Source organism: Chenopodium album, chromosome 11 (genome assembly GCF_948465745.1).
Source record: "Chenopodium album chromosome 11, dcCheAlbu1.1, whole genome shotgun sequence".
Lineage (NCBI taxonomy): Eukaryota > Viridiplantae > Streptophyta > Magnoliopsida > Caryophyllales > Amaranthaceae > Chenopodium > Chenopodium album.
This window is the reverse complement of record NC_137844.1, coordinates 58,471,260-58,498,395: the sequence shown is the minus strand read 5'-3', so window position 1 is coordinate 58,498,395 and position 27,136 is coordinate 58,471,260. Positions and strand designations below refer to the sequence as shown.

The 27,136-nt window shown below is 34.5% G+C and overlaps 3 protein-coding genes across 4 annotated transcripts; 1 reads left to right on the top strand and 2 right to left on the bottom strand.

Annotated features, from left to right (window-relative positions):
* The first annotated feature begins 4,852 nt into the window (after positions 1–4,852).
* LOC145569427 (uncharacterized) lies at positions 4,853–6,693 on the top strand. Its single transcript, XM_081628771.1, has one exon. The coding sequence runs from the start codon at positions 4,853–4,855 to the stop codon at positions 6,554–6,556; it is 1,704 nt and encodes a 567-aa protein (XP_081484897.1). The 3' UTR covers positions 6,557–6,693.
* A 2,747-nt stretch (positions 6,694–9,440) lies between these two features.
* LOC145567941 (cellulose synthase-like protein D3) lies at positions 9,441–16,146 on the bottom strand. 2 transcript variants are annotated; one of them, XM_081627370.1, is made up of 4 exons: positions 15,591–16,146; positions 14,300–15,110; positions 12,335–13,142; positions 9,441–11,585 (listed from the first exon to the last, which is right to left on the bottom strand). In XM_081627370.1, the coding sequence occupies exons 2-4, from the start codon at positions 15,100–15,102 to the stop codon at positions 9,825–9,827; spliced, it is 3,372 nt and encodes a 1,123-aa protein (XP_081483496.1). In that variant the 5' UTR covers positions 15,103–15,110; positions 15,591–16,146; the 3' UTR covers positions 9,441–9,824. The 2 variants fall into 2 exon arrangements, with proteins under 2 accessions (XP_081483496.1, XP_081483495.1); XM_081627369.1 differs by lacking the exon at positions 15,591–16,146 and having other exon boundaries at positions 14,300–15,162.
* Positions 16,147–19,877: 3,731 nt separating this feature from the next.
* LOC145569426 (uncharacterized) lies at positions 19,878–26,808 on the bottom strand. The gene is made up of 5 exons (XM_081628770.1): positions 25,735–26,808; positions 23,659–23,695; positions 22,814–23,050; positions 22,420–22,467; positions 19,878–20,959 (listed from the first exon to the last, which is right to left on the bottom strand). The coding sequence occupies exons 1-5, from the start codon at positions 26,061–26,063 to the stop codon at positions 20,231–20,233; spliced, it is 1,380 nt and encodes a 459-aa protein (XP_081484896.1). The 5' UTR covers positions 26,064–26,808; the 3' UTR covers positions 19,878–20,230.
* Between the last annotated feature and the right edge of the window lie 328 nt (positions 26,809–27,136).

Below are 27,136 nucleotides of genomic sequence, written 5' to 3'. Positions count from 1 at the left end.
AGTATCTCTAATAACGCGATTACCAATATTATAAAATTGACCATAATTTAAATAATAAAGGAGAAGTGATTGGATGTGATATTAATAATTAGGCCATCCGAGGTTTAGTAAATTCCTGTTATGAAAACCTGAAGTTTCATTTGATATGAAATAAATAATGTGCTGACGCTCTCTCATGTTAAATATATGAAATAAATTGAATGGCTAGACATAACATTGATATTGAGCTATATTTGGATTGTGATTTTCAATAGCTTGTGTTAAAAGAGTAGTTCAAGAGACAATACATTGGTTTTTCTAAATAATTGGTGACTAGAAGTTCACTAGAGAAATTTATATGTTGACAAATATTAGGTGACCAGAAGCTCACCACGTACAAGTTATATGTGGAAATTTTATGTAACTAGTATCATACTATCAATATTTCTAGTGATCTCGAAGGTCACCACCTAGTAAAATTACAAGAAAGTTTATATTTATATAACAATTCTCTTGATTGGGGCTATTGTATGTCAGCACATAAGGAATAGAATAAGAAATTAACAACTGCACAATTTATTACCCCCTATTAATATTGATTTCTAGAAGAGAACAAAATTTCATTATTCTCCAGAAGAGATAGAACTTTGTTGAATATATATGATTATCCTACGGTATGAAATTTGATGCACATGAAATTATATTCTAAGTTGGTAAAGAATTGCCCAATATTTGAGATATTTTACTAACTTAGGGGGAAGAATTGAAGTAAGTTGGCAAAATTATAAAACTATAATTAGTTGATCCCTCTAATGATACTTTGTAAGTTACATGCCAACTTTTGTATTAACATATGTTGCACATCTATGATTTGATTTGTATACCGTTATGACCCATCTAGAGGAAAGAGATATATATTTATTATAGTGATAATGATATTATGTGCATACATTAAGATAGATCTTGCCAATTTTTCTTAAATCACTGCACCTGAAGTGTAGTTTATATGATCGGTTCCAATATAAATATGCGATATATGGCAAGATAGTGCAGTTGATACTTTTAAAGTGTAATAATAGTATATTATTACCATAGGGTGAGAAATACCCTTGATAGGTGGTATAGATATCTGAATTATTATAATAGATGGCCTGTTATGTAAGAAAAATTATGATGGTACCAATGAAAAATGTATTCAGATATCATTGTCAAAATAGCATGCAAATTAAAATTGTACCTTGAGGAATTATATGATGATATCGGTATATGATGGAACCGATAAATAATGCATATGCATGATATAATGGACTAGTGAATAAGGAATCTGGAATATATGTCCATTTTAATGTCGAAATAATGATAATAATTAAAGTTTATCATGGACTAGAAGTCCAATGAAATATGGATTTTTAAAATCCACACTGTACAGTGTCTTACATTATTTCGAGTCCTATGTATGTTCATATGCATGTGTGAGTCATAGGTTACTGGATTATTCATTGCATATGTTCGAAGTTGTTAGATGCATTACTTATTGTATTATTTGTTTAATATGTTATCATATTTTCTATATTTCATATTGCATGCATTACTTTCTACACAATAATTGTGGTGTATGTCAATGTTCATTCCAAGTATATTAAGACATATTTACAACTTTAATGGAAAATGAGAAAGAGATATTTATATTCCAATGGGCTTATAATTGTGATGAAATTATTGATGACGCCGATTTAATTGCATGTTATGAATCATGTAAGAAGAAGAGTTCCTGAAGAACTTATGTACGACGCATTTATATATCCAGCCCTACAAAATTTATATTTTGAATATTATAATTATTATTAAACTTTTAGTCTATGTGACTAAATCATTGACATATCGACTTGAAGTTTGAGCATATAAGTGCTAGTAATGAGAATTACTATTTGTATATGAAAGTGAACTATTGTATCAATTATAAATATTCTAAAGAATCAACAAGATACTTATGCGTGAGACTGTTTTATCATGGTCCAGAAGAACCATGATCAATGTATATAATTACATGTGTTATATTATTATTTTATACAAGATTGAAAAATCAACATTAATAATATCATGTGTTGCCATATTATTATTAAGGAATGTTTAATCGAATAATAATGATCATCAATTTTTATTATTCACGGCCTCCAGAAGAAGGCATAAGTATAATGAATATGACAACTTTAAACAGAGATTTCGAATGAAATGTGGACAAACACATATATTATTGTTATAGGTTTGGTGATATGAAGACTCGCTTGTTCGTGTAAAGATTTGAAGATTTGGGAGGATCGATAATCAAGGAATAATACTATTCTGCGTCATGTGAAAAGACTCTCAACTATATTAGATTCATTGCATTAGAAGACCTCAAGTTGAGTATTCATCAGGGGGAGAAATTACGCACTGCACTCTTTTTCCCTTAACCATGGTTTTTGTCCCATATTGAGTTTTTCCTGGTATAGTTTTTAACGAGACAACATTTCAAGCGTATTACGAAGAATGTTGTACTCTTTTTCCTTCATTAGGTTTTTATCCCACTGGGTTTTTCCTAATAAGGTTTTAATGAGGCACATTCTTCGATAATGGACATCTAAGGGGGAGTGTTATGAAATATTTGTAGATGACCATTATATTCCTGTATTTTCTAGAATGTTCTAGATCTAGGGTTTAGTATTCTCTAAGAAAACCCTTACTATTGTACATGTATACATATCCCTTACTCAATGGAATTATGGACTGATTGATTCTCTTCCCAATTTCTCTCTCGTTCTCTTTATTTCACAACAATCTTAATATATAAAGTTTTTTTTAGTTCTCTTATAAAAAAGATAATTATTTTTACTTCTAAAATAAAATACATATCTAAATTTTAATTAGTCGAAATAATAACTTTGCTTTTGTGGCGTGCTGGTTTGGTAAAATCATCAAGTTTGTTTTTCTGTTTCTTATACTAAACAAAAACATTCTACCAAAGTTGTATTTTGACTCGTTTCCCTTAACAACATATGTAACAAAAATTATTAGATACACATAAATATATGTAAGAAGAATTATTAAAAAAAAAAAAATCAAAAATCAAAAACATGTATATCATTCTACTATTTCGATAGAATCACCAACTTCCTTCACAACACAAAAATGTTAGCAAAATAAACTTGATAAAAAATTAAGTAGTACATTTTTATAAACTAAATTAATATATTTACCAGGAATTGAATATTATAGAAAAGTTTATTTTAAAATTGTAATGGTATAAAATCAAATTTATGCATTAATTTTTTTTTCATATATACTAAATTAAGCCATAAAACTCTATGCATCGGATTTTGGAAAAATTAAATCATTATATTTGTTGTCACTCTATAATTTATAATAATAAATTAAGTTAAATTTTTAATTTTTTAAGAATTAAGTTAATTTTATAGCTTGATTAAGCCACCTAAATTACAAATTTTGTTTTGTTCATTTAATTAATTGATTAAAAACTAAAGAAGCTTATAAAAATATTTAATAAATGTATGTAAACATTTTATTAAAAATACCTCCTCGTCCAATAATATTAAAAATACCTCCTCGTCCAATAACATCATATCCAAGCTTAGTAAGTTATCTTGTTAACAAAATTTTAGTACGTCAGATTGGCTCGTACTGTAATTTTTTTTTTTACTGTAAATTATAATGAATTTAATAAATATAAATAAATTGTAAATATGATATTTTATCGTTATATAAAATCTTTAATATGAAAAGATAAATTTTGAATATTTTTAATAATTTAAATTTAAATTCAAAATCATTATTCATTGTTTTACCCTATCTTAAATTCAAAATCATTATGAAATGTTAGCAAAACTGAAATTGATATAAATTTAATCTTTATATTTATATAAAATAAATCAATATATTTACCAATAAATAAAAATTTATTGCAATGTAAAATCAATGCTTTGTATTGGAATTTTTTAGACCCGATTCCAGCCCAATAGCCACCTCCATCTGTAATATCCATTACTTCGATTATTCAATATTAGATACTTGGCCTTTTGGACTTGGTCGTCTGATAAACCAAGCCCACCATTACCCCATAAGCCCGTTTAATGGCCCGTTAATACTTGAGCATGAGAGTTCACAGTTATGCCTTTGCTTTGAATTTGCAGTCTCTCCTCCAAACAGAAGGTATTCCAATTAACTCCTTTGATTTCTTGTTTATAAGCTCAATCTTTTTGGGTTTGAATTAAATTTAGCAATTTTGAATGTTTTTCTTTAATGGGTTATTATTATTATCATCAACTAGCCTTTTGGCCCGTTCGATGCACGGGTTCTTACCTAAGTTATTTCATATGTAGGTATGTTTTTCAATAGTTGAAACTTTTGATATGAAATACGAAGTAATTGTTTCACTGCTAAAACTTAAAGGGGAAAAAAAATGAGGGTAGAACTATGGAAAAAGATAATGAAATTTAGTTACGTATATATACATGAAGATTGTAGGATATGAAATGACATATTAGTTTAAGTTATGTTTTAAGTCTAGGAATTAAAAAGACAATTTTTATATAATTCAATTCATATGTTTATGTGAAGTATATTAATTGGTTCAACTTTATTTTATTATGAGGGAAATGAAACACTTCATTTTCTTAATTGAATTTGCAAGTTATGGAATACATTAAGACTTAAACAAAAAGATTAAAAGGGGTGACATGTGTCATATGTGGTATTGAGTGACTTGTGATGACATGTGTCATATGAAAAATTATGGTTTGTGTTTTTAAATACTAAGTATAGATATAGATATAGATTTGTTGAATTGTTGCTGGGTTGTTAAGTTAATTCTTCAAAAATGCATAAAATTTCAACAACAAGCCAATGTCTAATATTGATGCAAAAATTGGTGAAAAACCCTCCTGTAAAAGCGTTTTTTCTGTTGAAATCTTCAGTTTTACATGAAATGGAGCACACCCATGATTCCATTTATTTGATTCTGAATTTCCTAATTAGCTACAAAGTTTTGCCCCAAGCCCAGTTTTTTACCCTTCAACTACTTTCTGGTAGAATTAAATCATCTTCACCTTTGAATGCTGCGTCAATTGTTCAGAGTTTCACCAAGAATTACCCAATGTCACACCCCATTTGTGTTCATCTCCAAGAAATTATCTTTAATGCATATGTTGAAGCTAAATTGCCTGAAGAGGCTTTGAATTCCTTCATTGAGATGATTAATCACGGTTCAGTACCGAGGTCTAATTTGTTTAATTCATTGTTGATTCTTCTATTAGAAAGCAACAATCTTGAAAAGGGTTGGTGGGTTTTTAATGAATTTAAGGGTAAAGTTGAATTGGATGTGTATAGTTTTGGGATTATGATTAAGGGTTTTTGTCAAGGAAATGATTTGGAAAGGGCTTTTAATGTGTTGGATGGATTAGATGATGTGGGAATGTCTCCAAATGTTGTTATTTATACCACTTTGATTGATGGCTGTTGTAAAAATGGTGATATTGCTAAAGCAAAGGATTTGTTTAACAAGATGGAGGAATTGGGATTGGTTGCTAATCAGCATACTTACACTGTTTTGATGAATGGGTTATTCAAAAAAGGGCTGAAGAAAGAAGGGTTTCGACTCTATGAGAAGATGAAGGCTTGTGGAATTTTACCTAATATTTATACCTACAATAGCATGATGAATGAGCATTGTAAAGACGGATTGTTAGGTAGAGCCTTCTTGTTGTTTGATGAAATGGTTGAGAGAGGCTTGGCGTGCAACATTGTGACTTACAATATATTGATCAGTGGGCTGTGCAAGGAGAAGAACCCGTGGGAGGCTGAGAATTTGGTTACAAAGATGAAATACTATGGCCTGAGTCCAAATTTGATCACCTATAATACCCTAATTGATGGATTTTGTAACATTGGGAAGTTGAGCAAGGCTCTGAGTTTATTTGGACAAATGAAGTTGGATGGTCAAATGCCAACTTTGGTGACATATAATACTCTTATTTCAGGTTTCTCAAAATCTGGAAATTTTAAAAGGGCTACCAATTTAGTCAGGGAGATGGGGGAGCGAGGTATCACCCCTTCTAAAGTGACATACACAATTCTAATCGATGCAATTGTTCGTTCTGGTGATATGGAGAAGGCATTAGCGATATATTATTCAATGGAGAAGCTCGGAATGGCAGCAGATGTTTACACTATTGGTGCCTTGATAAATGGATGGTGTAGCAAGGATAGGATGTTAGAAGCATCGAAGTTGTTCAATTCTATGGAGATGATGCATTTACATCCAAGTGATGTGATTTATAATATGATGATTAATGGTTACTGCAGAGAAGGGAGTTCTTACAGGGCACTGCGGTCACTGAGAGACATGAGGGAGAAGGGGATGATTCCAAATGTTGCTAGCTACTGTTCAACTATACACGCCCTGTGTAAAGACAGGAAATTAAAAGAAGCTGAAATTCTAGTTGAAGAGATGTTGAGCTTAGGTCTGAAACCATCAAACGCAGTCTACAATGTGCTATCTCAAGCAAAAGAAGATGATACATGATTTTCCTGTCATACCACATGAATAGGCCAAGATGGAAATTAATTGTTGGAACAAGATGGAGATGGATAACCGAGCTCCTATCATAGGGGAGTCAGAAAGAGGTGACAGGGCCTCCAAATCAGTGTGGAACTACACAAATGCTCTCATGATCGAAGTCTTAAAGCTTGATTTCGTTTGTTTCTTGGATCAAATTGGTGAGTTTACTGGATTTTTGCTATTAAACTGATATTTTGCACATACATTTACTGATTACCTACTTTAAGTGTAATTTTCTTTAGAATTTTAGTCTGTTTTCTACTTTATTATATTTAACCTTTGCTAAGAAAATGTTACTCGTAAATAAGTTTTTGCTTCTTTTTATTGATGTTCAATAAAGCATGAGCTTAGTTTTGTCATAGTTTGGATTATTGTGAGCAAGCTGTATAGCCTGTATGTTAGCTAGTTTGGGTATATCGCATTTATAGTTTAGTTTTATCAGAGCACACTACTAGACTAAGAATGGTGTTTGAACCATCAAGACATCCACAAATATGAGATGTAGAACTGCTGCTGCTTTTTGTGACTGTAGGCTACGGCATAAACAGAGTAATGGAAACTGGTTGCAGGAGGTGGAGTTAAGAGACAAACGTTTTCAGTCTTTGTAATGCTATGGGAAAAATACCGTGGTCAAAACTCAAAAGTAGATTTAAAGCTTAAGAACTGGCTGGGTTACTGTACCAAAAAAAAGCTTATTCTTAGTTTTAGCTCCTCTTCTACCCCGCTAACCATCCTTCTAAATATAGATAGGGACGAAATTCAAGTATGAAGTTAGTTAATTTTTTTATTATTCTCATTTCAGTAGTTATCTTGAAAGGTGTCTTCTCATGGAATAGAAAGGGTTTGTTGTGTCGACTTATTTATTTAATGCTCCAGGGGGAAGTTAGACTCCCTTGAAGAATCTCTCTTAAAAAAATGCGACCTCAGTGTCATCTAGTAGAGTAATGTTTTCTGTTCTCTGGCATTTAGTAGAGTGATGTACAAATGATTGAGAAAGTCTACCTCCTTCATGGTCTAAGATAACAAAGGGGGTAGACGTAAGGAAGACCCAAGACAATGACTTTACGACATAATTACATTGGCAGGGAAAGAAAGATCAAACGTCTTGATTTTCTGAAAGATAACTAGTTAAGCAATGTCAAGGACAATAATTAGAAGCATCTTTGCACTAAAATATTTTGTATTTGGTGAAACATTAAAAATTATTTTTCCAATTATAAATGTTTATGCAGAAGCTTCTGTTTGATTGATTATTCAGCCCTTTAAAAATTGTTCTCTATAAATTTCTTGCCAAGCAGTACGCGCAAATTGGTAATTTCTGAAATTCGTACGGATTAATAAACCTCAGTTTGTTAGGTATTGTTTCTGTATATTTGTGTGTTACTGGGTATAGTATAAATCTTTTGTGTCCTTAAATTTCAGGTCAGATCAATGGCTAGTAATCTTGCCAATGAAGGTGAAGGCAGCTCCCGGTTCAAAAGGAACCTTGATGGTTGGAAATTTCCGAAACTCCCCATTAAGTTTACAAGAAACGAATGTTTGGGATTTTTCCAAGCTATGCTGTAACCGATTATGAAAAATCATCCTGAAAGCCAATAACCAGGATGTATCCATTAATTTATTTACTAGTGATTTCTTTGAAGGCTTCTTAAAGAAGAAACATAAATTTTTGCACTTGGGTCTTGTCCAAATAGCTATCAAGCTCTACTGAGAGACGGGATAGGAGCTCCAGTGGTAGTGTGCCTTAGAGATGCTAGGCACCTTAACTGGGAAAACTCTTTGTTAGCACTTGCTGAATGTGATCTATCTCAGGGTCCATTCTATTTCAACTGTTTCCCTGGCTTTTCGGTATCCTTGGCCGATTCTTCTTCATTGAAATCCCTTACCTTGTATCTCATGACGAGTGGAATACCTTTGGCAGCGACATACAGGTTAGTGTGTAAGGCAATGGTGAATTTAAGTTCAGAGGCATTACAGGAGCCGGTTTTGGGAGAAACAACTTTTATCCATCCTAATATTGGAACTCGAAGCATTACGAAATGGAATGAGTTGCAAGTCCCAGAATCTTGGATGCGTAAAGAAGAGCCTAAAGAGGATGGGAATTTCTTAGAGAGGCTACCAGATGGCCGCCACATACTGAGGTTTTCGTCAGCTAGAGGAACAGATGATGAGTATGATGATGAATAAAGGTGAGTTGATGAAATAAATTTTCAATGCTTGCCTCAAGCTCCTTGGTTTGTTGCATCCAACACTGAAAAGATATTGCAGCCCCAATAACTTGTTGATTACCTGGGCTTCAGGCATGTATCACCATTACCAACCTATATTTATAGACAATATTACTTTCAGCATGTCAATATTTTGTTCATTTTGAGGTCAGAATGTAACATACATTAATTTGCAATTTTGAGTGATGATCACCTTAGAATTTTCATTTTGGCATACATACTATGATTGCTGTCTATTAATATAATCTGCATCTCTCCATTTTGATTATTAAAATCGTGGCTAGCTCAAAATCTCTCAAAATGTTTTTTTTTTTTTTTTAGTTCCTTAGGGTCAGTCGGTCAGACCAAATAGTCTTTGATCCAAAAGCCAACAACTATCTCATGCTAAACCCGTTCCAAAATAATAGGTCACGTTAAGATTTTGCAAGCTAAAAATTGATTTTGCCCAGATTACTCATAATGTATATTAGTATTCTTACATAAAAACTTAAAAACGACCCTAAATCGAATGTGGCCCAATATCAAAGGATTAATAGATTTTTTTTTAATCATTTTTTTTTTTTTTTAAATTTGGCGATGTCATTTAAACAACAAATACTGTATGAGAGCTAAGAACAAGCTACATAACAAAATTGATTGCTCATAGAAAATAAATCAAATGTGATGATTACATGTTACATGATTTGAATCATGTTACAGATGATTTTCAGCTATTTTGTCTCTAAAATATAAATTACAAAAGAATGTAAAGGGTGCAGTAAATGTATGGTTGCCTGTTCAATTTTCCCCGCATGTATAAAGTATAAACATCCAAATCAAACAGAAAGTTTCCAAGGGAATTGAAAAATCATTCCCAGAAAAATCCACATCCCTATCTGATTTTCCCTGTATATTTCATGGGATTCCAAGCAATACTCTTGAATCGCCGGAGGAAATAAAAGGTTTTTTTCGAAGGTTAACAGTTTCGGTATATGCCATAAACAAAAGAAGTTTAGTAGTCAAGTTTAAGGGAAAGTAAAACCCCCACCAATGTCGGCGTTCTGAGCACCACCCGGGGGTTTGATTGCAACCCATAGGAGGGAAATTGTGATGGAAATAAGACCTGCCCAGACGAAAACAATGGTGGGTGTTCTTCCTCTTCTTCCCATGAGTCCCTTAGCGAAAGGATAGAGATGAGCCAACACCCAGAAACTAAAGAACACCCCTCCTAGCAGCTTGCTCCACTGTGGGATGGTGCTGTAGATAGTACGACTAAAGCCAACCGCAATAGCGACCAAATTAATCATAATGATAACAAGAGGAGGAATCATCAGAGAAGTCCATTTGACAATGTACAAATCAGCATATTCATCATCGAGGTCGTCTCCAGCTGATTTTGATGTCAAAGTGAAAGAAATTTCGATACCAGCAACAACCTTCAGCAGACCCTGAAGCACAGCTGCAAGATGTGCACTTGTGCCTCCAATGAGCCAAAATTGTTCATTCCTCCACCATTCTTCGAGGTTGATGCCTGACCACTTGATCTCCAGAAGTGCAAGCAGGCAGAGAGATAAGGATATAACAAGGAGGTATATGAGAAAGGTTATGCTCAGGGTTTGGACAATGAATTGACCTGAAAATAGGGATAGTGCAGGAAGGAAGCAGTAGACAATCAAGAAAATCGAGGTGAATGGGTAGATACCAACATTAAGGTAAGCGATTCTCTGGAGAACCTTCATGCGGGGGCTGGCTAAGAAGGCGTTGTTTCTAGAGAAGAAAATCTCGACTGAGCCTGTGGCCCATCGAAGGACTTGGTGAAGTCGATCTGTAAGATTGATGGGTGCAGTACCACGGAAAGCATCCCTCTTGGTAACACAATAGATTGATCTCCAACCTCTATTGTGCATTCTGTACCCTGTGACCACATCTTCCGTCACAGATCCATAAATCCAACCAATACGACCACCCCATTCGGTCTTATCTTCGTACCAACAAGATACGACACTTATGGCCTCAGCAACTGTAGAAGCGTCCAAAAGGTCCCGAGGGATGGTTAGAGCACCTGGTGGTCTGCCATTCCTGATAGATGGGTGATCAGCGAGTGGGCGGCCTTGGAACTCTGCCACTGGAATTGAATCAACAAGAAAGCTTGAGTTGCCAAACCTTTTGGGAAACAAAGAGACGTCCATTTCTTCGTCATCATCTCCCATTCTTAGAGCTCGATTCTCTTCAGATGAAGCATCAATTGCAACACGCTTCTTCTTCTTGCGACCAAAGCAGCAGTCACAAAAGCCACCATGCTCCTTGGCTCTAGGTGGATCAAAACCATACAGGGCAATCCTGCGGAAAAGGCATCCAGTTCCGACATAAACTGGGCCCTGAAGCCCATCAAGAGCACGCATGTTGATGTCAAAGAAAACAGTGTTGTGGTTGGCATAACGATCAGAAGGGTCAATGCCTTCAAACCTCTGAGGGAACTGGACGTAACAAATGCGATCCCCACCACGATCCATCATGAAGCACATGCCTTCTCTAATGGCTTCAGAGTTGTAGATATAATGATCACAATCCAAATTAAGAATGAAAGGTCCATTTGACATGATTGCCGAGGCACGAACAAGTGCATTCATAGCCCCAGCCTTCTTGTTGTGGTCATAACCTGGACGCTTTTCTCGTGAAACATAAACCAGCATCGGAAGTCGAATATCAACTTCACTGTAGTCAAAAGGAATATCATCACCAACTGATCCTTGAAGAGGTTCATCACTTGGAGGCTTCAACATAACCTGTAACATAAAAATGAAAACTCAGTCTATGACTCGAAAGCTGCAGGGCAATGCAAAAATGAAGTCAAAGAACTTTCGAGTACAAATCCAATGAGAACAAACTTACTACTCCCTCTATTTCTAAATAAAAAGGCCTCATTTGGTTGGAAGTCATTCTTTTAAAAATGTGGTATAACCCCATAATATTCCTTCATTATATAGGAATTTAGACAGCTACCATGAAGTAGTAGCTTCTCTTTAAACTTATTAGTTAAAGCTAGGCGTCATTATAGGCACTATGGAAAGTCAAAATACAAATTATAAACTAGAAAATGGCCTATCATTTTGACACGGCCTAATATAGAAATGTGGCCTTAATTAGGGATGGAGAGAGTATTATCATTAAGTTCTCATGGGCAAGGTGAGGGATTATTTTTCTTCAGACAGGAAAAGGATGAGAGTGCAAGGAAGAAACAGCCTTCTAAAAACTCATGTGCTTGATAACTTACACTTCTTAAAACCTGCCCAGGGAGAACACTGTTACAATGGGTTGTGGTGGTGGTGGTTCTTGTATAGGAGAGCAATATTATAGTGATCAACGTTATAGCAAGAATCAATTAAAAGGGACACAACATCCACATCAATACATCATACGTATCATAGAGGTGGCAAGATGGAGCATAACTGAATTGAAATCACTGCCAATAATACCAATTTTAATTTGAATGGAAAAGTTGGAAAATGAAAGATGCAAGACCAAAATCCAGTACCTGAATGATTCCAGCATGATCACCCTTTGAGTGATCAGGTGCAGAATGCAGCCAAGTACCAGGCCAGTGGGTTCCATCAGCCATCCAAGTAGCTTTTTGAATTTTTATAGGTTCCAACGGTTGATCTCCTGCTTGTTCTCTCTGCATCTTCAAAGCCTTAATCTCTTCTCGGGCATTGTAAGCATCAGAACGTCGTCGAATTGAATCAGGAAGACCGTTAACACGAACCTTGAATTCATCATACTCACGCTTAACACGACGGCGATCCTTGACAAAATCTACTTTGACCTTGTTCTTGTAAGGATCTCTTTTCAGACTGAAGTAAGAATCGGGATTCCTTGGCTCAATATTATGTTTCCGACAAAATGGTATCCACAAGTTAGCAAAACTAGCTGCTTCAGCCATTGCCTCAAAGGTTAGAAGGGCACCTCCATCATCAGAGACATAGCAAGCAAGCTTCTCTACCGGGTAGTCAGCGGCAAGAATAGACAGAATGGTATTTGCAGTCACAAGTGGGGGTTCCTTTTCAGGGTCAGCAGTAGAAACAAATATATCGACACCTGGAAGATCAGATTTTCCAGTAGGATTGTTGGGGCCTGGCATTTCAAACTTCTCTTTCAAAACATCAAGGTCAGTAACACGATTAACTGGGTTAAGCTTAGGGAGTTGATCAAGGACCCAAGAGAAAGCAAACCAGATCTCACAAACCACAGACATGCCCCACAGCCACAAGGCATCATTGTTAGGGTTCTTTACCCTCCACGCGAGAAACAATGCAAGAACAACCAATCTGATGAACACCAGAAGCCTGAAAAGGGTTTGCTAATTAGATCAAAAAAGCCATCTTGATCAACGTTGTCTCAATAATCAAAATGCATAAGATGGATGCAGTGATATTTAAGTGAATTAAGTAACACATTATCAGAAAACCAGACTAAACGTATAATTTGAGTCCCAAATTCTGTAACTCAGTGCAAATCATATCATCATTACTCAATACTAATAACAAACCATCTACTCCTATACTTAATTACTAATGGTATATTGGTATATTAAATCAGAGTTTTAGTTATTTTCATATTTGACACATATTCTTATGACAATTATTTGTGTTTTATAATAAACCTCACAAAATGTCAGCTTGTGCTAAGTGCTATTTGTCTTGACCGGTTTTTGAACATCTCAAATTATGGCTAAACCACATCATCTGAATGTCAACTTGCTAAAATGGAAGAGGAAGTTTCCATTATCTGATTGAAATTTAGTCATCATGCAGCAGCAATCAACTTTTGCTCTTACACCACAACTCAAGGCACAAAACAAGGTTTAATCAACTACATGCTTGAAAAATATCATAGTAAAAAATTCAAAATTTGCAGACACGGATAATTTACCCCCCCCCCCCTCCCAATTAGGGATGGCAATCCAGTCCGGATCCGACCCTACTCCGCCCCGATCCAAGGTAAAAAATCCGCTCCAAGTCCGAGAAAAAAATAATCCGAGTTCGACACCGTTAAATTAATCCGACTCAGAGTCGGAGGAGGGTCGGAGTCGGATCCTACAAAAACTCCGAGAAAAAAATCCGACTCCGAAAAATGTCCGACTTCTGACGGATTATCCGACTCCGACTCCAATAGATAGTGGATTTTTGTGTGGGTCATGGTGGCATTGGGTGTGGGTTGTAAAGGCCCAAATAACCCAATTTCTCAAAGTATATTGAATAACGAAAAAAAACTCGGAGTCAGGTCGGATCGGATATTAAAGTCGGAGTCGGATGTCGAAGTCGGAGTTGGAGTCGGATTTAGCCCCCGACTTCCTGTCGGGTCGGAGTCGGATTTAGCATAATCCGCTCCGAATCCGACCCGTTGTCATCCCTACTCCCAATCACCACCACCGCCACAAATAAATAAATTAATAAATAAAGCAAGAGAGAAAGAAAACAATCTTTGCAGAAATATTACATACCTGTATGGGCTGATGACTGCTGCTGGTATCTTCAACTTTCGAGTAAGAGGTCTCCACGGTTTGTTAAGCAACTCGAGTGGCTCATGACCCTCACCATCACCACCACCATCACCATCTCCATATCCCCCTTCCTTTGGCCAAATAGCATTGCCATAACCATAGGTACCCTTAGTCTCAAACAACCACCTGTTATGATCAAACTCTGCTCCACCAGTCTGGCTCCTCATATACCCCGATTTAGTAGATTTCATCAAAGACATCCGTCTGTCTTGCTTTGAGGGTGGCAATGGTAACGGACGTCCAGCAGAATCCACCGCCTTCTCATCCAAATCAGTATGCTTGTAAGCCTCTTTGCACCCAGGGCACATTGCATCACCTCCCTTAACAGCATCAATGTAACAATCCCGGCAGATCTTAAAGTCACATTCACACGGAAGTATATCAGCGCCTCTTTCATCACTCATCACCTTCCCATCACAACCATGGACTTGACAAGAAGACCCTTTAGCCCCTGCCATTTGAGGATGGCTTATCTCTGACTCCGTCACCTTATCCATCAAATGTGCACGAGTAGCACTATTGAAACCACCCGTAAATAGAGAATTCGACACATATTGCTCCTCCACCCTTTGAGAGATAGTAGGGTCCATGGGATTATTATCAGGAGTAGGAGGTATAGTAACTGTGTAATTCATAAACTCCACACTCCCAAGCTCACTATCAAGATCATCTCTTGATAGATTATCATGCACATAGCGGCCTGAAGCGGTCCGCCTAGCGAACGTTACCTGAGGTTGACGCATCGGTCTCGCTGGAGGAAGATCAGATGAATCAGACAAATTGGATCTACTTGGTTTAAACATCTTCTAACTATCTCAACTCTCACCCCCTTCCACCCCAAACAATGCTAATTACCAAATATTTCAATCAAATTCTAACAATCTCAACAATCTAACACCATTGAAACCATCATAAAAACAATCTCAATTAAAATCACCCACTAACCCTCCCAATTGCTATTCTTTTTTTCATAAACTAGCAAAGAAACACAACCATATATTATACAAACATCAAACCATATAATATATGATACCAAAAACAGAATAATTTCTCAATCATCACATTACTAATTTCTACTCGATATACTCAGACATGCTGCCCATTACTTGAGATGATTCTAAACATTATGCAATTAAACAAAGCAGGCCCCACCTAACACCCCCATAAACTCAAAAACGTGCAACAGTCAATACCCAAAACCCATTAAAAGTAGGAGAGAGAAAATAATTACCTGTAAATTGCAAAGGTTGAACTCCACGACTGATCAACTATGGTGCAACCTTTGTTAATTATATAAAAAAAACCCAGAAATCATATATTCCAACAAACTAAATTGTATATAATATAGTTTTAATCTTCTAGAAAGCGTGTCTTCTTCTCTCTGAAATCTTCAAACCCCCAAATTAGTTGCTTTCAATTGCATGACATGCACCCAAATGTCTTCAACTACTTCAAATTCAAGTAAATTAAGAAATCTTAATTACAATTAACTTGAAATTAGACTTAGTCCCAACTAATTAAAACATGAGACCAAGTACTATCCCACTTCTATAAACTAGCCAGATCTTTAATAAATATAAAATACTCTGTTTTGATTTGACTAAAAGTTTCGATCTTTTTACAAATAATCGAATGATTTATAAAAAAATAATTTGTGGGTGATTGATTAAAATAAATAAAAAGGTTTGATTAAGAAATTTGTGATTGAGTTGGGTGAAGAGGAAGTAAGCAAGAAAAGACGGCTGAGAAAAGGTGTGGGGAAGAAATTGAAAGAAAAGGAATGTTTGGAGAAAGACACAATTTACGGCTTCAACGCGGCTGTAATTTGGACATCCTCCCCCTTTAATTGCAATATTATTTGGATATCCAAAAATGTGAACGATGGAGTCAAACTATGATTTTAGATTTTTAGGACATTTTTCGAAGTTTTAAGACATATGTTAAATATTTTAAACAGATTAGTTTGGTTGTGTTCGGATTAATATGTTGGGCTTGAAGTAGTTTTTGGTTGAGTTGGTTTATAATTTTGGTTATGAGTTTGAAAGTTATATGTTTAATACATTTTCTTACTCTTATTAGTTTAGCAAGCAAGTAGGTCAACTTTCTTAATTTCGGGTTTGAATTGTTTTTCCTTGGATTTGGGATTTTTTAACATGTTAAGTTTGAGATCTTCAATACAAATTAGCAAATTTCAATTATCTTGTCAAACATATTGGCAACAAGATGTATTGAAATAAAGTAATTTACTCGACAAAGGGTCTGTTCACATATACTGAACTGAGCTGAACTGAACTGAACTGATTGGAGTTGAATTGAACTGAAGAGCTGAAATGAATATTTTATAAGAGCGAGAAGAAAATTAGGAGCTGAAATGAACTGAACTGAACTGAAATTAAGCTGAAGTGAACAGGCCCAAAGTATTCCTGATGAAGCAATGCTATTAACTGATACACTAATAAATGTTTCTAAAATTATAGATTTTTCCTTTCTTTAGCAATTTACTTGACAAAGTATTCCTGAATGATGCAATTTACTTGACAAAGTATTCCTGAATGATGCAATTATACATTTATACTACACTAATTGTGACATTGTTCATTTTTCAACACTTATTTTAATAATTAATATCTCTAAATTATTGAATGTTAAAAGGTATATGAGTATGTATAATTATATGGAAACAAATCTTACATGATGTTACATGCCCTAAAAATTAATCTAACATGATGTTGCATGCCTAAAAATCTAACATGAAATTACATGACTTTGTTTTCCTTAGGCAAAAATAATTATAAAAAGTCAAAATGAAGTAGGTAAATACTAAATAGTGCTAAAGATTAATACAATACCAAATTTTGTGAATAGTCAAATTGTCAAATAACATGCTTCCTTTAATATGGTTCTTTATTTCTCTTTCATATTTACATATGTTAGCGTATAACTTTAATCATTATACGAAGTATATTTTATTTATGCACTGGTTATTTATGTATTTGATTGTAAGTTAATTACATTAATAATATTGATAAATTGAAAGTAAAATTAACACCAATCCAACAACATAACATTTGTAACATATTGAATCAAAATGTAGATGATAAAGTTAGTAATGTAAAATAACAGTGGATTTGTTACATAAACTCGGGTGTACTGTACAATCAAGGTTATTTTTTGCTCTCATTTGATGATTAAATGAAAAACAATCATCAAAATGAAAACAAAATACTCATAAATGTACGGTGCACCCGAATGTATATAACAATATCTCCCATAATAGAAGGGGGATTTTTCAGATACATAAGTTTATAACATGACGATATGATTAGTTTAAACGTTAATTAATTTAGCATGTGGTTGTGTAATGACATGATGACATAAATTGATAAATATGATTAGTTTAAAAGCTGAAAAATGTAACGCGGCTTTAGTTAAGCTTTCATAGGCAACTGGACATAAGAGTTTACAAACTCACACATATTAGCTGTTGATGACTATTCTCACATTCAAGTCTAGTAGTGCCATTTACATTCAACGGTCTACTTTATTAAATCTAACACGCAAATTAAACCACCCAAATTGCAATACAAAACTGATCGTTATATTCAGCTAGTACTTTTTTTTAACTAAATTTCTTTTATATATTAGTTATTATACTCCATAAAATATTATATATATAATAGTGAAAAATGTTTGTAATAAACTAATAATACACATAATACAAATTACGCTACATAACTTTGACAACATTATATTACACTCATTGGCACGTATATTGCAAATATTGACACGAATTTGTATCACTTGTTAAATTGATACCAACTTGCTCAAAAAAGAAAAATGACACTAAAGGCACTAAACATTCATTAATAATACTCTACATATGACATTTATATAGTCTTATCTTTCCAACATATTCAGAACTCGTACTTTTTGAAGCAAATGATTGTTGAAAAGAAATTTTATACTTGTACAAGGGTTGAAAGTAGCGTAAAATTAGTTGTTATGGGTAATTTATGTTAATTTTGTAATTTTTGTACCAAGTTAGTGTCTATTTAGCAAATGATTTAAATTGATGTCAATAATTGCAGAATTTCACAAAGTTGGTGTCAATGATTGTAATTTTACCTATAACTTTCTAGTACTATGACGATTCCAATGTAGACCTATAATAAGTTTTACCTCCGATTACATTGAGTCTACTAGAGGCCGGAAATTTCACTAATTTTACATATTATGAAAATCATCGCTAAAGTCGTTTAACCATAATCTGACATATTTTATAGGTCTCACGATTTAACACTAACAAGCCACATACTCTAAAAGTATGTAGAAGGATAAGTACGTTCGCATCCTATATTAATCTCCGTATAAAGATTACATATTTGACCTTTATCGTTAGGTCGAGTCAAATTTGACACATTGGATAGTACATCGAATTATGGGCATCATGGGCATGTAGTTAAAGAAACATTCTATGGTCGTGCCTTGTGCATGCCTATTTGTTGGATTGACAAGGATGGTATGTAAAACTTTTAGCATACAAGTTACTAACCTTTTTCCTTAAAATTGGGCCTACTTAATAAAATATCTGGGCAATTGGCACCAAGAGTGTGATTACTGAAGAAAGTAAGAATCTATGATCATTTCATGGCGGCCTACGTAAGCCGCATATTCGACATCTCATCGGATGTTTTGTTCCTTAGTTTTACAAATAATCCAATACTATGTTACAACTTTTAAAGTTGGTATCTTTGGTTTAACAATATTCTTTAAATTATACCAATAATGCAAACCTTTACTGTAATTTCTAACTTACTATAGTTTTATTAATTTTTAATTATTCTCACCTTATCAATTAAAATTTGAATTTAACTTTATTATTGATAACATTGGATGTAATTTATGGTGTTTAGGGTGTTTGCTTGTAGAAGAACTTGCTCTACACAGTCATATACCACATATACCACATGTCCATTATTCTGAAGTAAGATCTGATCATCACAAATCACAATAGTGCTAGGCTGGCTCGGTTGCACAGTATGGTGCAGTATTAATTTGTTAGTCCTTTAAAAGTTCTTGTTTCAACTACATTTGTTTTTATAAGACAATTACTGTCCAAACAGAGAGAACTTTTAAGGAGAGTAAATCAATACTAAAATGCATAATTTTCTTTGGGTTAGGACTTAGGAGTCGTTTATTCCCTTGTATTGTTATATATTTACTGTTATACGTATTTCGAAGTCCTAACCTAATTTTTGCTTTTATTTTTAATCGATAAGATAAAGGGTGGGGGATTTGGCTATTATAAATATGGGGGGATGAGAATTCGAACCCCCACCACTTTTTTTGGTGGTGGTGGTGTTTGGAGGGAGGGGGGGGGGGGGGGGGGCAGATGGAGTGACAACCATCCCTCCTTACCTAATAACCTTCACATAAAAAAACAAAACATTTCCTATTCTATCAAGCATAATTTCGAAAACATTTGAAAGATCCTGGCTTCGATCTTGAATAACTCTGATTTTTACTCAGATGATTACCACATATTACAAGAAATACAGCTGACTGTGGGCATCAATTCTCGCTTTTCTCAGCCTGTCAAACATCCAACATCATTCATGTATAGTTTCACAGCCAAAGCTTTTCAGGATGGCTAGTAATTTTAATACTAAAACTGAATTAGAGTTTACAAGACAAAGATTTTGAGGGAAGGGGGGGCAAGCGAGGAGAGGGAGGAACCACAATTTGTATAACTTAGGGTGCTAAACTGCACAAATTGGAGAATGAGAACAAGGGAGGTTAGCTAGTGTGCTGCGAATCTGTACAATCCCACATTCACATGGAAAAGAACAACTATAAACCACCCCTTATGTCCTAACTCTCCTGCCTTTGATTCGTCATCTGCCTTTGATCCGTTGTCTGCCTTTGATTTGGTGTCTGCCTTTGATCTGTTGTCTGCCTTTGATTTGGTGTCTGCCTTTGATTCGTTGTCTTCCTTTGATCTGTTGTAGGACAACAGCAGCCACAACAAATCCACGAACAACATCCTTTGCACGAATAGCAACCCTCCGAACATTTGGGTTTTGAGCATTTTAAACAACTAGGTATGCAGCAGCAGCTTGAGCATTTTGGCCATCCAAAACAACTGCAGCAGTTAGAGCATTTAGGCAATTTAAAACAACTGCAGCTCAAGCATTTCGGCCATCCAAAACAACTGCAGCAGTTCGTGCATTTAGGGCACTGGAAGCAAGAACAGCAGCTCAAAGAGCAGCAAGATTTAGGCCATCGAGGTTTCCAGCATTTCATCTTACAGGTACAACTACAACAGTTCCAACAGCTACAAGACCGGCTACAGGTTGTTTTAGTGGGTGGATGACGGGGTTTTGGATGGAGGTTGAGAACATCTCGGATTTTCTTAAGCCGGGTCTGTGTGGTCATGTTCTCCATTTCATGAACAAAGCGGCACAGGTGGCGAATGTAATCAGGGTAAAGCTCCAAGTTGCAGTGCCCACCTCCTTTTATCCATAGGGGTTCAAAAGGCTCCCTGGCCCGTTTCCATAATCCATTTCCGTGTAACCAGTTCACAACGTCGTCTTCTGTACCCTGCATTGTGTAAGATTGATATGACAAAGGTGAAGATGCAAAGACCAGAATGCTTTCACCCTTACTTTCAACGAAATGTAAAATAAAGAATTAATGAATGTTTTAGAGTCTAACTAAGTAGGAATTCAAAAAAAAAGTTAACATTTGAGGGCAAAGGGAAGATCACGGATGGTAAAAATCACGAAAAGCAATTGCAGTTATATATACTCTATTCCATCTCAAAAAGCAATTGAAGTTATATACTTGATTCCATTTCAAAAAGCAAATGCTCCTAGCTCTCCGGATACATGTTTGGCACATGCTAACTGGTATGTTGGGTTGTTGGTATGATACCCTCTTTAATAGTTGTTTGTTTGTTTCCATCCTCTTCCACCACTTCATCCCAAGGACATGTGACAACTATTTACAGATGGGATAAGTATAATTGATAAATTACGGTGTTTTCTTGCACAAGTTGTCTCCCTAGCTGAAAATGAGTATACAACAGCACCCATATCCTAAGATATCCTATCTTAAGCCTCCATCATAGCAAAAAAGTTCAAAACATGACCCTGGTGGCTGGTTTACTTGTCCAAAAAATCACTGACTACATCATCAATCTAATACATAAATCCTTCACATCAATATGCAACACTAGGACCACTTCCTCCTATTTTAAATTACAATTCCTACAACCACACCCTAAATTCCACACTTATCATATATTTAAAGTCTATAAATTTTTAATATTCGACACACAACTACATAGAGGGTCTCTAAATTCCACACTTATCATATATTTAAAGTCTATACATTTTTAATATTCGACACACAACTACATAGAGTGTCTCTACAAGTCTTTCACTCTTAATTGGTTTCAAAAGACAAACCAAATTATTTTATTCTTTCAACCCCTCGATTCTCAAAGGAAAGGTACTTGACTACTTAAAGATAAGTAAGAAGACATTTCTTAAGATTTACCAATTAGTATCATTTTTAGCCGTCACTCGCTCTAGCTATGGGCCATAAATTTGAATAAAGGCAAAATGCTATTTCGTTACATTTATTGAATGGGATTGATTGGTTATGCTTGGTAAAGAGCAATCATCATTTAAGAAGCGATACTTTTGTAAAGGGAAGGAGTAACTTACGATCAAGTCATTCATTTCAACCTTCATAATAAGTGATTAGAATACATTATTCATGCAAGTCAGATTCCCTTTCCCTCACTCAATTTAATCCTGATCTAATAGACAGGTGAATTAAAATAGCACTAATTATTTCACTAGTCATTAACACCACCAACAAACCCTCAGCAGAAAAGCAATTTATGGTGGCTAATAAATAGAAAGCTCATTATTTCAATATTCATGACCTTGTTAGATATTCGCACTTTACACTAGAAATTCGCTATATGAAATTATGACACGGAGTCAGCAGGCAAAAGTACGCATTCTGATACATGAAAAAAGGTAACTTACATGTATCACCAGAGCAGGGCACTTCACTTTCCGTATTTTTCTTATATTCTGCATTCAAAGCGTCATATGATTAGGTATAGAAAATGCAAGTGGGATCGACACTTAAGTAATTACAAGACCAGCCTACATGATTCACAACCTAAAAAGCCATAACAAATATACCGAAGCAGGGATTGTGAAGGCACCAAGCTAACTTAACTAACTACATCTTCAGTTTTTCTATTCATTCGATTGCACATCACACCAGGCCAGAGGCATATATACATGCATACATGTAAAATGAAAAGCATCTTGCAAACCGCAGATGAATGTACACACACTTGTTAGAAGGAAAAAGAAGCAGAACACTATACTTACAATTTTAATTAAGATGATGAAGAAAGAGCTCACTCACCCTATAAATATCGAAACAGAATGAAAATTTCACATGGCACAGTACACGAAGCCCAGAAAGGATGGCACTGTGCAAAACCACCCCCCTCAATCTTGGCAGTTTTGCTGCAAGGTGAAGTGTGGGCCCACTTCCAACTGACTGCCCGTACAAAATTAAGTCTTCTTGACTAACTCCGTATTCAGTCTGAAGACACTGATAAACAGCCTCTATATCTGCATATGTATTGGCCTCGCTTGGCTGGACCAGAGAGAAAACATGAGGAAAAGGTCAGTACCTAAGATTTTAAGAAGCCTTAGATAACAAAATGCCTCTAGCCAGACAATTTGGAGGCCGTCAAGTATATACAAATATTTACACGTTTGTATATTTTACAAACTACGTAATGAGAAGTTAAGGAACTTCATGGTGGGAAAGTTTCTAAGAAAACATGGGCAAGAAAACAGTTTGATTCGTGAGTCGTGACATAAGCTATAATTAATCAGCGACTTAATGCAATGAAACGAAGTGATTATTCAGATGACCAGTTTTTCTTAACTCGGCTGTCTTAAATATAGAAGACGAGCAGGCTATAAATGCATGGTATCTCCTTAAGTTTCACCTTATTCAAGGTGTTACCATCTTTTTACGGATAGTGGAGGTATTGCTAACTTGACTTGATATAAAAGGTTATACAGAATTTAATACTTATTGTGTGTAATGTTGTGTAGAGGTGATTTCCAAATTTAAGGGGGAAAAGCATTGTAGCATTGCTATTTACAAGAATTGTAAATTCCACAATGTGTCTATTATATGCTTCAAGAAATAAGAAAATTCATAAATTTATGCTGATGAGTGTAACAGCCTACCTTACCAGTAGACGCACCATACCCAGAGTAATCATACCTACAGATTTGCACACAAAAAATAGATGAACACCTCATAGGAATGATAACATGGCAAAGATAACAATTCATGAAAGGACCAGTACTTCTTTAAGACGGAATTAATATGACATGATATTAAGTAAAATTGATACGAAGTATGATTCAAGCTTCAAAGGGAAAAAAAATGAAATTTCATTGAGCCAATTAACATATTTGATTCAAGAGGAACCAAATTTTACACAACATGCAAATCAACAAAAACAAGTATACTCGTAATAGAGTACTTCTACCCTACAAAATATTTTAAGTTTGCAAATCAAAACTTGCCTACTAACCTTATGCATTACAATTTACAAATTTACAATGCATGTTCCCTTGTGAGTTGTGACAAAATTTTCACAAGTACACACATGACACATCATTTTCTCAGCCAACTATTTTGAAATATTTTTGCACATTCGGCTGAATGGAAGAGTCCAAGTGTCCACACCTCGACACTCAAACCCTATTATGTGCACCTAAGAACAAGTTTCTCCAACCCTCCAAGTCATGTGAATCTTTGAAATGCCAGTTAATTTTCCCACGTCAAAATTGACTCTGGTGCTACCTCTATATGAGCATAATTTTGCACTCAATTCACAAAATGAAAGGACAAAATCAATTTTAATAATCAACACAAACAAATCAACTACTAGAGGACAAGTATGGACCAATTTCAACCTTTTTTTACAATTTGATAATGGACCAATATCGACCTATATATAGACTAGTACGAGTACCATAATGCAATCTATGAGGCTTCCGGCATAGGTCAATTAGACTCAAGAGTAACACTTGAAAAGGATCGCTACTATGGTTGCAATGAGGTTTTTTCAAATGAGACCATTGATAAAAATGACAGCAAATCAAATTAACACACCTCGTCCCAATATAATACGAAATTCAAGATAATTGAAGAACAAAATTAATTCAATTCCATACAATGAATACAATCAAAAAAAATTCATACAATGAATACAATCAAAAGATGAGACTTTGGAGGGAAAACAGAAAATCGAAAATAAATTGAACTAAAACCAAAAGAGCATTTTATCACAATTATTAACATGAAAAAATGACAAATTCCCAAGAATAATCCACGCTAAACTAGAGGCACAAAGGCCTAAAACAGATTCTGTCTCACAAACTACCCCCGTGAAAAACTCTAAAAATACATGTCTTTACACACAAAGTTATCGAAAATGTAATGCATCAAAAGTTGGGCTTTAACAAATTGGTGTGAATTGGTGTGACCACAAATTTGCCAAAATAATGAAACAATTATCCTTGTAAAAGTTTTAAAAAAATAAAGAAAACCTTTTCCATTGTATAATGTTAAGTAGTTTTCAATTATTATCAAAATATACTCATTATTTATTCCAAAAGTTAATTTTTTTTGGGAAAAAAGCTGTATAAGTATTAGCTCACAAGGGAGAAAAATGTCATTTTCTAACAAAAGTAAGTCCAAAATTTATGCTTTCACTCTTTCAGTGAGTAAAATCAAAAGCTTTTCACCAAAAAATTATGGCCAACGTGAAACAGAACTTTACTGTTACCCTTACAGAAAGTAAAGATTAAATAATCCCCACCAAAAACAAAAAAAATTAATTAGAAATTAAGTTTATTTTGTTTAACTTTCAACCAAACCCAGAAACATAAATCTAACCATGCAAATTTACAAGCACTCAAAATTCCCATACCACTACCAAAGTGGTAATAGTAAAAAACATACGCAACAAGAAACAACAAATTCAAATGGATGTCAGCTATCTTAGTCGGTAAATCCTCGACTTTATCGAGGGGTGTCAGTTATTACTTAAGACCTTTGATCAAATCCCGTCTACACAAGTAAACTTCCAAACCCAAAAAATACTCAATCTCAAGAACCCCACAATCCCACATGCCCATAACCCTCAAAAAACAAAACAAAAACAGAGCAAAACAGAACAAACAATTAAACTTTGTAAAATGAATAATAAAATTAAAAATAAAAAAAGGATGAGAAGAAAGAAAGCTGACCCCATTAAGTTGACTCTAAGATTGATTTTAAGCTGAACAAAGAGATCATAGAGTTGACCAAGGTCAGCAGCATTGCCATGAGAATAAAGAACAGTAAGTCTAGCATAAGGATTTTTCAAGTAAAAAGCAACAATCTTGTTTCCTCTTTTAGTTTCAATAACATGAACATTCAAAAGTGGGTCATCTCCTTGAGGAATTGGAACTGCCGCAGCCGTCGAAACCGCCACAAACTTGCCGTCAGAATCTCTCTTCTTTACCTCATAAGTTGCCGGAGAAGGTGGAAAGAAAGCAAATTTAGCAGCCAAATTTGACATTGAACAACAACCCATTTCACCCCAATTTGATGCAGATCAGAAAATGCCCAACTCATGAATGCATGTGGAGGGTAATGAAAAGTGTAAAGATTTTAACTTTTTTGGGGTTAAAAACAGGGGAAAACAGAGGAGGAGAGAGAAAGGTGGGATTTTGGGGAGGTGGGTTTTTGGTAGAAAGTTGATGGAAATGGGGGGTTTAAGTGAGGTGGGTTTTTTTTTCAAAAATAGAAATTTTTTTGGGCTTAGTTGAAAATTAATTTTAATGCCTAAAAAAGATAGAAATTTGGTGAAAATGGTTGAAGAAGGGTTATAGCCTAAAATGAAGTTTAATCTTTTTTCAGAAAAAAATTAATGAAAAATGGAAAAAGATTGAAACTTTTTTCTGGGATTTGGGTTAAATTTAATGGGAAAATAAGGTTGAATTTAAATTGAAATAGGTGATGTTAAAAAGAAGAAAATAGGAAAAATAAATAAATGGGAGTTTTTTTGGGTGTGAAAACAGAGGTTTGGTACTCTGATGTTTAGCTAAATCTGTGTAAGATCATCTCAATTATTTTTAGAGAGAGAAAGAGGAAGTGAAAAAGGATTTTAAAAGAAAAAAAAAATGGGGAATAAAGAAATTAAAAGAGGAAAATAAAAGTTAACTTAAGAACTGAGTTTTATGACTTCATTGTTGTGTCAGAAGTAACAGAGGAAGAGAGAGGAAGAGAAATTTGTTTAAATTTTATGGTTTTATGAAGCATGTGATAAGGAAGAAGAAGACAAAGTTGGGGGCAGGGGTTTTCATCATTTTATGGAAGATAAAAAAAGAAAAAAAATTATGGAAAATGGACAATATTATCAAAGTAATTATTATTGATTGGACTTTATATTTGTGCACTTGTTCAAGATAAGGAGAAAATCAAAATTGGAATTGGAAATTGTAGACTATAAAGTATATAGACTATAGGTTTTAGATTTAGCAAATTGTAATTTTGGATCTTTTGATCAAGATTATTATTAGGGTGTCACTCACTCACTCTATTGTTTTGACTAGCTACAAGTCTACAACTTGTAGCATTATTAGTGACCAATAGTTTTTGTTCATC

Excerpts from the sequence above, each read along its gene's own strand:
- LOC145569427 (XM_081628771.1), top strand. The coding sequence starts at position 4,853 with ATGCATAAAATTTCAACAACAAGCCAATGTCTAATATTGATGCAAAAA.
- LOC145567941 (XM_081627369.1), bottom strand. The coding sequence starts at position 15,162 with ATGTTTAAACCAAGTAGATCCAATTTGTCTGATTCATCTGATCTTCCT. Across the intron at positions 13,143-14,299 it reads GCAGTCATCAGCCCATACAG|GCTTCTGGTGTTCATCAGAT; the intron begins GTATGTAATATT and ends AACCCTTTTCAG. Across the intron at positions 11,586-12,334 it reads ATCATGCTGGAATCATTCAG|GTTATGTTGAAGCCTCCAAG; the intron begins GTACTGGATTTT and ends TTTATGTTACAG.
- LOC145569426 (XM_081628770.1), bottom strand. The coding sequence starts at position 26,063 with ATGGGTTGTTGTTCAATGTCAAATTTGGCTGCTAAATTTGCTTTCTTT. Across the intron at positions 23,051-23,658 it reads ATGGTGCGTCTACTGGTAAG|CCAAGCGAGGCCAATACATA; the intron begins GTAGGCTGTTAC and ends TCTCTGGTCCAG. Across the intron at positions 22,468-22,813 it reads TCTGTTTCGATATTTATAGG|AATATAAGAAAAATACGGAA; the intron begins GTGAGTGAGCTC and ends CTTTGAATGCAG.